General features: G+C 44.5%; 1 protein-coding gene across 4 annotated transcripts in view; it reads left to right on the forward strand.

Annotated features, from left to right (window-relative positions):
• Positions 1–14107, forward strand: part of Ranbp17 (RAN binding protein 17) — a 290787-nt gene that overhangs the window by 259746 nt on the left and 16934 nt on the right. For 3 of the 4 annotated variants that reach the window (XM_046421366.2, XM_046421367.2, XM_058571830.1), the window contains one exon: positions 3464–3630. The exons of the other annotated variant lie outside the window; for it this stretch is intronic. In XM_046421366.2, coding sequence (XP_046277322.1) covers positions 3464–3630 — 167 coding nt within the window. The remainder of the gene's footprint in view (positions 1–3463; positions 3631–14107) is intronic. 4 annotated transcript variants of the gene reach the window in all.

Raw genomic sequence — 14107 nt, forward strand, 5'->3', positions numbered from 1 at the left:
CGTTCTCAGCACTCCCTAGGTGGGCAGTTCTCCAGGAGCACTGGTTGTCCTTGTTTTATACCTTGTTTATAAGCTTCTGAAGGACAGAACAGTGTCCCTGCTGGGACAGGGGAGTGAGCCAGACTGAGGCACTGGGAGCCACCAGGTCTTCCTGTGAAGTTCGTTCTTAATTAAATGTATGTGAGAATAAAAGTGGGCAACTCATAATTTCAAACACATTCTTAAATATGTGGTCTGCATGTACTATGAGAGCAGAATCCCAGGAACTCTGAAGAGCTTGGAGATGCTGCCCATCCCAGCGCGCTCCAGAGGGAAGCGGGCCACCTTGGTAGGAAGCTGAGCGCCCGGTGGGTCCTCACACCGTGTAGGCAGTGTTAAGCACTTGCTACAGACTGCAGGTGAAGCTCAGGGAAGTCAGACATGGAAGGAATGTAGATTTAGACCCACACTTGTCCAGTTTTTGAAACTGCTGCACCTCCCAAATAGGCGTTTTGTCTTGGAAATTGCCTTTCAAATGGCATTTTCCCAAGACCTTCGTCCTCTCCTGTGTCATGGTGAGTGTTGAGCTGAAGCCAAGGGCTCCACCCCATTATGGCCCTTCCTGACCCTGAGTGAAGCACTCTTTGCTGCAGAGTTAACTTCTCAGCGCTGCTTGGCCTGGGCCTTGGTGAGCCGGAGACTGTTAATGATGCATGTGCTTCCTGCAGGCCCCCGCAGGAGGAAGGAGCACTTGGCTCCTCAGTGCGAAACAAGCTGCCAGAGAGGACTAAGTACATAGCAGGCTAAAGATCACTTCCGGCATTGCCTAAATTTGGCTATAATCCTTTTGAAAAGGTTCCTCAACACCAAGAATTAGGACAAAATTTGAAAATTCCTGATATCTCCTGGCCTTCCTGTCAGGAGAATCTCAGGATTTGAGTCTCACACGGTATCTTGCGATGCAGATAAAAAGAAGCCAGTAAGAAGGTAGAGTCCTCTGCACTGTTCATTCTGCTTTTGACCAAATGCCCTTGATCCTTGGGATTCCGTACTTTTCAATCCACCTGGAAATACCATTTCTCTTTTTCAAAGCTCCCAGCCATAAATCAGCCATAATGGAAGGTCTCCTCACAGCGAGGGTGCTGCCCGGCCTCTGCCTCTGAAGTGTTCACCTGGCTTTCCCACAGCTGACTCCAAGGATTGGAGCCTTTTAATGCAATCTTCATGGCACGTGGTCACCACATCTATATGAAGTCTTTAAAATTTGTGTTTGATTGATAGCATATTGCTCTTCGCTGGTGAGGGGAACCCTATCGTTCCTCCTTGCCTTTGTGGATGTTAAGTTACTTGTCTGTGTACTTCCATGGCTGGGACTCCAAATGTAGAAATATGAAGGGAAAAGAAAAGCAACCCCACTCAACAGATCTGTCTGACTCTTAGGCCTGTTCTGTCTTCCAGGGTTAGAAAACCAAAATTCCCCTCCTACAAAGTAACCCAATTAGCAGGAAGAGATAAAAAATCAATTTGCCAATTAATTGATCAGTCAAATGCCACAGCTCTAGTAGAGGGGAAAGAAACTTCTTTCTTAAAAGCCTTGTCCAGGCCTGTCTTGTAGGTTTTCATTCACCTCTGGTCCCTCGATTCTATGTCAGCTCCAGTTGTCCCTTCTGTATTTCAGAATTTGCCTAAAACCTCTTCCTTCGTATTTCCATGACCTGTCTCTGAAATTATGTGAGTTTTTAAACTACAGTGTTGTGTCAGTGCGAGGTATTGCTACTAAATACAGCTCAAGATCTTCTCTAGAAAACTTTTTCAGGATAGCTTTAGCTTCCCATTCTTTTAAGTGATTCAGCTAGTATTTCAGCTTTAATCTATGTGGGATATACATGGGTCTCAGAATCTTAGCCATGAGTAAGATGAATAAGAAACTCTTCTCTTGCAAAGTTTATAATCTTTTGAGACTACTGTATTCACCATTTTTAATTGTTTCTTTAATATAATCAGAAACTCCCAGGGGGTGTCAAGGTGTCATTGTTAGCCTTAAAATATGGGCAGTGTCATGCTATGAGTTGAAAAATCATGGAGTTTGGATAAACAATTTTATCTCTTGAGTTTTAGTGGGGTGTGTGTGTCGCTCCCCACCTCTCCCTGCAGTGCTGGGATCAAACCCAGGGCTTTATACATGCTAGGCAAACTCTACCACTATGTTGTGTCCCCAGGTCTCTATTTTCTCATTTTAAAAATGTAAATAATACCTAATTACAAAATAGTTGTTAAATCTGATGAGATGATCATTTTAGTATACAAAGAAGAGTCTCGCTATATATGGCTGCTGCACTATGTCAGCTGCTCGCTCAAGCCTTCAGTGGCACCTCTCTTGATTTTCAAATTAAATGTACCTCAGCCCCCTTTGCACCCCCTTGACTAAGACCCCAACCTACTGTGTCAGCCTTCTCTCTGACTCCCTATAGATTCTTCACTCAAGTCAAGGTGCTGCTTCCTGAGTCCATCCTTCTTACCACGATGGCAAACCAGTAGGACATGCAGTTTCTCAGGCACCCACTGGGATATAAGGCTTCGGATGCTTATGGACATGTTTGCTTGATACCTGGTTTTAACATAGTGGTTTAGAATCTGGGTCCAGACTCTGCCGCCTCCTTGCTTATTTTCATACATTGGCTGCACAGGGGTCCAGCTGGGTGTCATTGGACAAGTCACTTCATCTCTCTAAGCCTCAGTGTCCTCACCTATAAATGGACAAGAGTAATCATTAGGGTGCTGTTGTGAGGATTAAAAATAACAATCCATGCAAATCACTGAACACAGTAACTAACACATAGAGAAAAGTGAAGTGGTGCTTTCCAGGTACCAACACAGCGGGTGATTGGAAACAGTGGGATTTGAAACCAGAATCTGTGGCTCCATCATCTGCCCCTTTCCCACTCTCCTGCCTCATACTGATCTCTACCTGAAAAACGTCCTTCCTGAGATCTAAATTGCCAGCCTGTGTCAGGGGCTGCCTTCTTCACCAAGCTCTCCTGGATTCCCATCTCAGTGTGATCTCCCTCAGAGTCCTTAGCCATATGTTACCCATTTCTCCAGAGCAGTGTGCAATGATGACTTGTGTGCCAGAGTATGAGCTATTTGACCCTGGGTGGGTTTCCCCTGAAGCGCAGAGCTTTTTGCACTAGGTAGATGCTTAATAAACAGTCACTTGAATTGAACATATGCAGTTAAGTCCCAAACAGAGAACTCCGGCTAGTGCCAGCTAGGAATAATTTGCTTGCGAAGGTGTCTCCTTGCCAGGCCCTGTGGTCCACACTTGGCTTAAGGAAAGAAGCAAGGCAGTGTGCCCTCAAGCAACTTGAGTTTGGTGGAATTGTTTTGAAACCAGGTGGTGATTCTCTTTTAATGGAGACAGTAGAGTGTCCAAAGCTGCACACGCTTCCATGATGCAGTGAATCTCTCTCTGTCGCCTGTACAGATACAGTCGTCTGCTCCAGCTGCTGTGCCAGTCTAGACTACATCGTCACCTACCTCTTCAAGCACATAGCGAAAGAGGGCAAGAAGCCACTTCGCTGCAGAGAGGCTGCCCAGGCTGGTCAGAGACTATTACATTTTATGCAGCAAAACCCAGATGTCCTGCAGCAGGTAACCTAGCTTAAGAAACAGTGGCCCAGAGGCAGCCTGGTCCCTGAACACCAAGAACAAGCGTTCTTTGTTGTTGTTTTTGTTTCTGTTTTTCAGTTGTTCTCCTTAGACAGACATGACTGCAGAGTGTATTTTGGCGTGTTACACACGCGTGGAGTATGGCTTGTTCTGATGAACATCCTATTCTTAGGGTCGTGCGCCACATGGAGTCTCACTGTGCTGTGTTCACATGTGAACATGGGAAAGCTGTGGGAACAGCCAGCTGACCCAGTAGAGCTTATTCTCTGAGTATTTTCCTTGAAAGTGGGCGTGGCCCCAGGTTCACCCAACCTCAAGAAATCCAGATGTCCTCCACCTCACCTCAGTGAGGCTAGAATTCAAAAACAGACAGTTCTTCCAGAGATCTGAGAAAAAGAGGGCAGAACTGGAACTAGAAGTGGTGATCTCCGATTTCTTTCTGGAGCCTCTGAGGGTGTCGTGTAGTTGCCCTGGTCGGGCTCTGGTGTGTCTTGTGAGGCCACCTCGCCTTTGCTGGGTTCCTAGGCTTTGCCAGGCAGACAGCTAGGCACTGCCACTCATCAGATTATAGTTCGTGTTGCTCCCAATTTAAGATGAGGAGTCACAGTTCAGATAGATGAAAGAATATTCCCAGGAGCATTTACTTAGTAAGTGATAAAACCATATCATTATATTTTCTAATTGGCAAATGGGGTTTAGATTCAACACTGTTCTTTAAAAGTCTTGCAGTTCACAGTGACCATGCCAGGCATGTTTCGAAGAGAATAATGCCATTTTTTATGGCTATATTGCCACTACACTCTTCCGCTAAGTTTGGAATGTAATATTTTTATATTGTTGTTTTCTCTTGCCAAATTATATCCATAATAGTCTTTGATTTGCAAACATAAATACTTCAACAGTGTCTTGCTACAGTGTCATTAGTGAGCAAACAAGTCACCTGCAACCCGCAGAAAAGTCACTGTAAGTAAAAAATGATAAAAATAGCACGGGACAGTATGGACAGGCTTCTTCCTGGCTGTTGTTTTTGCTGATATGGAAATGAAATTGTGTAAACTTTGTCTGTGGGGACATTTCATTTAACCAGTTCTTTTCTGAGGAGGGGGAGGGGAGCATAGTTCATATTTTAAGCAATAGCAGAGGGCTGTCACCCAGAGCTGTTTGTGCAGGTGGGTGATGTCTAGCTCACATCTGTTGAGTACTCACTACACACAAGGGACGGGAGCCGTTCGGACATGGAAGACCTGATTTCTCTCCTTCAAAAGTTCCTTGTCGTGAAGGACAGAGACGAGTAACCAGCCAGTGTTTTGGTAATTCCATGGATACACTGATGACAGGGACGGGGAGGCTCTCTCAGGGGACTTCCCGTTAAGACTCACAACAGCCCTGGAATCTGGATACTACCACCGCACTTGACAGATGCACACACTGAGGGGCAGCAGGGTTACGCAGGAGCGGAACTTTAACCAGGGCTGTTGAGCGCCAATGCCTGGTCCTCACTCCTTACACCGTTGACTATCATGTTGCCGGGTCCCCTGGAATGCCCTCTCCATTAAGGTTTGGTGCTTCTCTCTCCCACCAGCCATCTCCATCCTCAGCCAGATGCAGGGGACTCTGATGGGGTTGGGAGTGTCACAGCCCTTGCGTGTGTTGTGTGGAGAAGGTTGAGAACCACCAACTCAGAGCGAATCCTCGCTGAACAAGATAAATATCTGTGGACTGGCCGGAAAGCAGACCAAGCCCTACCATGGCAAAGAGCAGGTCTACCACCAAGTCCTCCTGCCAGCGTTCAGCCATTTGTCGCAGTATTGCCCCATAAACTTCAGCAGACAGTTGGTAGAAAATATGAGCAAAGTCAGGAGGCTCTGAGCAAGTGCTCAAACCCTGGGAGCCAAGGGTCTTCCTGGGCTACCCTCGTCTGCTGGCTTAAGCCATTTCTGTGTGTTAATGATACTTGGTAATCCTTCACTTTGCAGCATACGACTAAGTAGTGATATATCTTTATTAACAGTGGAATCCATTCTATTTATTTGGAATGTAGGCTTTCAGATAGCATTTTAAATATTAATGACTGGTCTCTGGTAGTCAGCATAAATATGATTTGCATTAGCACCAGGTTGTATCATCTTGAGTGCTCTGATGTCAACTGTTGGGTATAGTAATATCTGACATCATCTCCTCAGGTCACTGACAACTTTGACCTCTATTCTTATGCACAGTTTCTGTCGTCTCAAAAGCTCTTTTGAATTGATTTGAAATTTTGACTCTTCCCTTTATGAGGCAGTAAAATTGATAATTATTCAGATGGGAACTGAGTGCTGAGTGAAAAATCAATTCCACCCGCTCTCTGCTGCGTATAAAATTACTTGTGAGTCGGCTGGACTGAACGGATGGCCAGAGTAAAAGCAGCAGGCAGGGGCAGTGGGAAGAATTAGCTGGACAGAGCGCATAGCCTGAGGGATGGACCTGGAAAAGAGGGAGTGAGCCAGTTGGGGGTTATTATGAGCAGGATGGGTCCCATTGATCATCTGTTTACATCAGCTTTCCAAAACCTTATAAATCAGCCCTGAAGAGCAGCGGGGCCCAAGATTCGGCCTCTTACCGGAGGGACTTTGTATTAGATTATTCTCATTCTCACACTCAGATGAAAAGTGAGCCATTGATTATTCATCGGTTGCCCATTAAAAGCTGTTTTTATAGATGATTTGCCTATCACAGAAGGTAATGAACAAGGTTGTTGCTTCATATCTTGAGGTTTCAGTTTTCAAGGCATCTGTGTGGTTAAGTAATGCCTAACCCTATTAAAAGGAATGGGTTACAAATTGCTTAACAGTGGTGAAAAACTAGACCCTAATGACTAATTGTGCTTGGAGTTTAGAGGGGGTTTGTCAGCTCTTTAAACTAAACTGATGTAATGATACTGCAATTATTTACTACTTTGAACTGCTTTCCTCCAACCTGGACCTGTTTTGCTGGAAGCGGAACTGCAAGAAGAGTGTCAGTTCCAAACTGCAGAAGGTACAGCTCCTCTGACCTGCCGCGACATACAGGGGCCTGCTGAGGGTTCCAGCATCCTCACGGGCCTTCCTGTTTGCGTGCCGCAGCCCGGGAAGGACAGGTTAAGTGCCTCTCACCTGCAAATGTGTTTATTATAAATGGCTCTGTGGCTTTAGCTCATCTCTGGATATTCTTCAGATAAGCCATCTTCCATATTTTGCAACCCAGTCTAACTTGGCAAGCATTAAAGTTTAGTCTGCTTGAAGATTCATTAAGTGAATCTATATCAAGAAAGGATTCTCGCCTCATCAGCACATTTTGACCCGACAGATGAGAGGAGTCCAGTTTACATGAAGAGGGGTGTGACTCCCACAGTGCTGTTATGCCAAGAGTTGGATAAACTAGAACAGACCAACAGTCCCAGGGATCAGGTCACTAACCACCACTGATGGAAAGTAATTTGGAAAGTAGTAGTCGTGTAGTAGTCGTGTGAAATGTTTCAGCACTGGTTGGGGTGTATGCATTGTAACCAGTAGATCAGCATCCACGTAGTTATATCCTGAGTTATAACACAGATTCACCCAAATATGGTGAATGGATGAGCATGTTTTATAGAATTAGAGGAGCACTTCAGAGATGGGGTTGATTCCATTTGAAATGATAAGAATAGGAGGCTGATGCAGAATTCATCTCGAAATCAGAATTCCATTTAAAACTAGGTGCTCTAGAAATAATAGCAGCTTCCACTGAAGTAGAACAAGAATGATGTGATTGTCAGTATCACTGATTAGATTATGCAATTAACTCAAGATATTTTTAGTAATTAGAGTGTCCAACACCCATATCTTTGTGCAGAGGACTAGTTAGATTTGAATTTGTCGCCCTCGTCTATTTATTTAGCTCAAGCCAGCTGTACTAAAGACCCAGAGAAGTTCTAATTATGATTTCCTCTCTCTCTCTCTCTCTCTCTCTCTCTCTCTCTCTCTCTCTCTCTCTCTCTCTTTTTCATTTTTTTTTTATTTATTTTTGCTAACACGACGTTTAACTACAAATTGTGAAGAGCTGTCAGGAGCTGTAAGAATCGTACTTCAGTAGGGATGTAACTGAAAGAACATTCGCCCTTTTCCTCAATCAGTCAGTCAATCAATGAAAATTGCTTTTGTCTAGTGCTCTTCATGACATGCATCCCAAAGTGAATTACAGCAAAAGGGAAATCATCTGCTCTTTTTTCATTTCTGTGTTTAGAGTGAAACGATATTGCTCAACATTTTGACATACTATATGAGACATCTTTCATACTTAAGATGCCATTCCATAATACTAAGTAGGAGAAAGTGCAGTCGCATCTTTAACTGATGTTGAGACTTTGGCCTTAGAACCTCAGCAAGATCCTCACAGTAGAAAATATCTAAGCAGGTAAAACATGGTCACATCTCTTACCCTCTTTAAAAAATAATTAGCCAGATGTCCTAATGTTATGAAAAACTATTTCTTGTGATCCTTAAACAAAAAAGTGTGCCTTTTGTGTAATTTATTAGCTCAGTCTGGTTGATTTGTAGCTTTATTAACAAAAATATATCAGTAAATTGATCTCAAAACCAAACAGAGAGTGTTCCCAATTCGATCAGAGTTGAAGGCAGCCACAGGCCTGTCGTGAGACACTGCAGATAGGAACCCTTCACGGCAGAGCTGTTTTCCACGGTGCTGCTGGGATCCTGGTCCTGTCCACACACCGTGGACACACACAGTGCCAGACACACTGTGTGCTTCTGGGAGAGACAGTATTGGCAGAATGGAAGCACATTTGGGTCGTTTCTTTGCATACTGTTCAGTGAAACTCCTTTACATGTGCCTGACCTGACCTCGTCACTGTGTCCCTGTGAAGGTACAGTCTTGTCATCACCATTTCATGGGTATAAAAACCAAGGCAGGAGGAGACTGAGTAACTGTCCCAGCGTCACAGAGCCCGTGGAGGACACAGTCTCAGCCTGGACCTCAACCTGTGGAGCTCCTGGCCCAGCCGCAGAGCTGCTGCCCCTTAGTATACATGGTGTTTCCTGACCGGCAGCGGGTGGTAGGTTTTGTGCACTTAGGGTGGGGCAGGCTGAATGCCACATGAGTCCCACTGGGGCCGTCCTTAAGGTAAAATGGTTTAGCATCGTCATCCTATACCCCAACTTCGTCCTGCAGCTGGACAGAACAGATGGGCGGTGACCCATAGAGTGACGGGCAAAGCAGAGGGAAGTGACTTTGCCAGCTGGTGCAGAAAAAGCCCTGTGGCTTCCACCATCACTAAGGCAAGGCCAACAGTGCTCCTCTCTGTCATCTATAGCCAGGGCATAAAGCTTAGTAGAGTGTGTGTCCTTGAGGAGGCCAGAGTCTGGTAGTGTTGGTGGCTTTTCTCAGGCCTTGAGATAGCTGTTGAGGTCTGTTTAAGGTGTCTGCCCTCGGTAGCAGCACTGGCCCTGTGAATGGAGGCTGGAGGTTTGCACCTGTGCCCAACCCAGCTGCGCTTGGTGCTGACTCTCACTGCTGATTCCTTCGCCTCTTTGTGGTGTAATCTGCCTTTTAAAGGAGCCTCCTGCTGACCACTACCATTAGTTCTGCTGGTGGTCTCTTCAGCACGCCTGGGTCCCCTGGAACCCCACTAAGGCAGCTGTAAGGCCAGCAGTCAGCCTTCTCCCTGTCCACATGGGGCAGCCATGACACAGCTCCAGTTAATTGTCCCTATTCAAGAAGGGAAGCCCACTCTCCCCAGACTGAGTGAAATTTCTGTCCTGAAGAGAAGCCGAAATTCATATTTTTAAATATTGGCCACTGATTAAAAATTAAAAACAAGACAAAAAAAAAAAAAAAAGAGTTGGCAGGGCGCTGGGGCTGGGGCTCCACGGTAGAGCACTTGCCTAGCTTGTATGAGGCCCTGGGTTCGATCCTCAGCACCACATAAACAAATAAAGTAAAAGCATTCTGTTGTCCATCTACAACTACAAAAAGAATTGAAGTTTTTAAAAAAAAAAGAGTTGGCAGGCCATCCCTGTATGTCTGGGTGTCCATCTGCCATTTCTGTGCTGGGTGCTGAGGAATCTCAAGAACTGCGGCCTCCCAGGGCTCGCCCCTTGCACAGCGTTCTCAGGGCGTATTGCATAGCACGTGTGCAGTGACCGTCTCCAGCCGACTTGTTGATAATTTTTCAAGCAAATATTTAAAAATATTGTGGTTATTTTGGTTTCACTGATTTTTTTAACTTTTTTTTTTTTTTTGCTTTTGCTATATGACTGAAACTAAAGAGGGAGTATATAGGTAACAATCAGCAATAAAATCCCAAAAGGGAATAAACCCCTAAGAATGAAAAATTTGTGTCTACCATCCCCAAAGACAAGTTAAGAAAATTAATGGTTAATTTTAAAGATAGAAAAACAATAGTTTTTTAAAACTAAAATGGCATTTTTAACTGTGATATTACAGAATTGTCTGTACATCTTTAGAAGGATGATTCTACTCCAGATCCTTTGTTATTAAACATACCTTTGCCATCTTGATTTCATTTTTATTATAGAACTATTTATTGGATGACTATTTCAACTGTAATAAAATAGTATTTTTAAACAGAAAAAAAAAACAGTTAAAATAGAAACCTGTTCTTGATTTATGAATCATCAAATTAATGTCATAGCCAGAGTGATACATTTTAGAGTAGTTTTTTTTTTTCTTTTTTTTTTTCCTAAAATAAATCACCTTCATCTTGATACTTGTATCAGCCCCAGCAGGGCCTCATCAGTGAATGTCTGCAAAGCAAACCCCCCAAAAAGAATGTTCAGAAGTACAATTTTAGCTGTCTGATCTCACATATTCTTGGACTGCTGCTGCATAGTAAGCCAAATGGTAGTTCTAAGGTAAGATTATGTCATAATACACTGTAGGTTAGCCCTGAGGAAATTCCACAAGAAAATTTTATTATAACATGAAGAATGAAAAAAGTACTTCAGGTTTCTTCCAAATTGTTGACAGAACAGAGAGGGCCCTCCCATCCCGCTAGGACATGTGTTTTCCTACCTCTAAGCACAGTGTAAGGATGTAATCCATTGGTAGCATGACTAGCCTTATTAATTGAAAGGGGTGGGATCCACCAGATGTAGCCCAAGCCAGCAGAGAGTTGGGTGGCTAGGCAACAGCAGAGACACCATATTGAGTGAGCCAGAATCCAGTCTCCAAGTCATTTATTTCAGCCAGTGACAATACATTTAAACTCCTGTGCCTCAGCAGTGATTGATGGTTTAATATCATATATAATTTTTTTAATGAAGGAAAACCATTTAAATATGTTACCATTTGCACTGGTATTCTCTTATGTACATAACTGCATTTAATCATTATGGGGATTGTTTTTATACTTGTGTAATTTGTATCCAAGAAATAACTGTCAAAGCCATCTCAGGCTGTTGCTGGAAATGGTACAGTGTGCTTCATACTTGAATAGATTCATTCTTCCCTGCACATAATTAAGAGTGTGGAGCTTTCACTGCACCACATAGGAATTCCATGTTTACATTTCTGAGATAAGAAATTAGCCTTGATGTGCTTTTTCAGGTTTCCATTTTCTGGGGCCATGATATTTAAGTACCTTAGTTTTTGTACCACTGTATGATTTGAAGAGTTTGATTTTAAGACTTTTAATATTAAAATACATAATAAAATTTTATTATCTAATTACAAGAGGGTTTAGCCTCTTATTAAAGTTGCTAAATCAGGCCTAGATTAGCATTATAATGGCACAGTTTGACATGGAATACTCAAAAGTCAAGTTCGAGGGAAGGGAGGGGTTTTTTGTTGTTGTTTTGGGGGGTTTTCTCCTACCCTCGCCCCTTACACAACAAGGATGAAACGCATGTTTAGAAACAAACAAGGAGCAATTTGGGACGCTGGAGAAGGAGTGGAGGTGTCAGCCCAGGATGGTACCCTTAGGCAAGGCAGCTGGTGTATGTAGCCTTTTGTTGATCTGCTACTGGTTTATGTAGCCTTTAGGCCGCCACCAGAAACAATCACTCCTACAGGGTCAGCTGCTGGTCAGAAGCAAAGTAAGAAAAGATTTTGCGTCCAAACGCGGCAGCCATAATTTCTGTACAGCTGGCACCTGCTACTGGTGCACAGCATGAAGGTGAAAGGTCAAAGAGGCAGTTGTTCAAAACTCAAGAATGGCTTAAAGGGACTTGTAGATTAATCTGCTTTATTAACTTCTGTATATTAGATAACTATTGCTGTGAATGACAGTACATCTTTTTGAATAAGTCGCATCTCTTTCTCTTTTAAATTAGCTTTTGAGTAATGAATATTAAATAGAAAGCATTTCAGGGGTAATTAAATGAAAACAGAATGATGTCATTTTACAATTATATTTGTGTGTTTATAGAATAGGGGAATTATAATGTTTTCCAATGCACTTAAAAAAACAGCTCCTCATAAAGTAGAATTTGGAATAAATAAGTCACATATCCATTAGCCTTTGTCTTTAAACTAAAAAATATGACGGAGTTTGGACTTGGCATGAAATCACTGGGTGCCAGTGGCTAGCTTTGGTGTTCCCGGGGGCTCCAAATGTTTTCTTTATGAATCAAAGTGACTGCAATCTGTCATCGTTCTTTTATCTACAGTTTAGCACAGTCAGTTTGCTGTTAGTCTAGAGCAAACGTTCTCAGAATAGCCAAGGAGTTGTAAAAAGGGAACAATGGCCCTACCTTCTCCTCACAGGCGTGCAGAGCAGGTAGAGAATGTTTCCTAAGCGGGAAAGGCAGGGCTCTCAGAGCCTGTCACCCATGTGGCCACAGCAAGCAGGATGATTCTCCGCTCTTCACCAACATAAGTGGTTGTCATCATAAAGCAAGACTAAAAGGAGTCCAGTAGATGTGTCCTTTTTAAAAACCTCTGCACCCGAAACATTGCTCTAGGAATTTTCCATGATGAAATTCTGATACCACCTCTGCAAAGGTTCAGCAGGCTATTTGGAAGGGAGACTTCTGTCTACCCGCCGACATACGGGGACAGTGAGTTCCGATGGTTTTTGTCGTCATCGTGGTGGTGTTGTTTCTCAGAGAAAGAAAGCACTAGAGAAGACATCTGCACTTTTGTTTATTTATTTTTATGCAATGCTGAGGATCGAACCCAGGGCCTCAAATGTGCTAGGCGAGCACTGTACCGCTGAGCCACAACCCCAACCCTGACATCTGCACTTTTGTGCTGCTGTGGCACGGGCAGCGACATTTATCCAAAATCCACGATCAGGTCATCTGGGGTTTCAGTTGCACGCCCAGGTTTTGACCCAGGTGCAGTCTTTCTATCCCGAGAAGGAGGTATAGGACAGGATCATGTCCTGCCTCCCACCCACCTCACCCGGACTCCCCAGTCGGGGTGTCCCACAGATCAGGTTAGGAGCCGCCCCTGGAAAGCAGGCAGCCTTCTTGGCGCCTTCCTTAAGATCAAGACTTCACGCCACCCTGCGCAGCCTTTGTTCCTGGACCCGAAAGGCAGCAAGAAGGAAGAAGGTGGTGGCGCCCAATGCGGAGAAGGAAGGAGAGTACTACGTGAGCCAGCTCCGCGGTGCTGGGTGCTGGGTGCTGGGTGCCGGGTGCATGCACACATTTGTAGTCAAGGTTCTCAACTTTGTGAGGTATTTTTGTCTATTTTATAATCGAAATATTATAATTAAGGCTCTGAGAAGTCAGGTAACTCCGTCAACACATACAGCCAATAAGCAGCAGAACCTGGGATTTTATGTCCCCTCTGTGCCATTCTACTAGATGGCGTGGGAGTAGGGCTGCTTGGGGTGGGAGAGTGGCAGGAGGAAGCGTGATTCACAGATCCCTCACTGAGCCTTGGGCTCCTTTCTCTGAGGAGCAAGACTTGACCAAGCTCTGGGGGTAGACACTTGACCAAGCCCTGAGCAGAGCCCTTCATCAATGATTCCTCCCTCTCTTTGGTGCCAGGGATGGAGCCCAGGGCCTCACACATGCTAGACAAGCTCTCCACCACTGAGTCACATCCTCCGTCCTTTCTCCCGAGATTTGGCAGCTGGCACTTAGGTGCTCGTCATCCCATGGTCCTCACTTCAGTTGAGAACTCATGAGCCATGGGGCAGCCGTTCCCTACCATACGCTCAGAGGCAGCTGGTCTGCAAGGGGAGAAGAAAGAACCACCTTGCTGAGAGGACAGCCCAGGGGAGAGACTAGAACGACTGCGGCTGCCACAGCTGCACTTCTGAGCCCTTGAGAGGCATGCCTGGCCGTGGGTTCAAAGGCCACCCTGATATCAAAACCCAGGGCTTGGAGATGTCTCCTGCTCACGGTGTAGATGCTCAAGGGAGCGTGAACAGAGTGAGCCAGGGAGAGAGTCACTCAGTCACACGCAAAACGAGCCTTCACTTGTGAAGTGAGAAGCAGGCACCTTTTCTTTTTTACTTTACCTTTTTTTC

The sequence above is a fragment of the Marmota monax genome, unplaced genomic scaffold, assembly GCF_021218885.2.
Source record: "Marmota monax isolate L192 unplaced genomic scaffold, Marmota_monax_Labrador192_F-V1.1 WCK01_AAM20220418_F8-fsc00084, whole genome shotgun sequence".
Taxonomy (NCBI): domain Eukaryota; kingdom Metazoa; phylum Chordata; class Mammalia; order Rodentia; family Sciuridae; genus Marmota; species Marmota monax.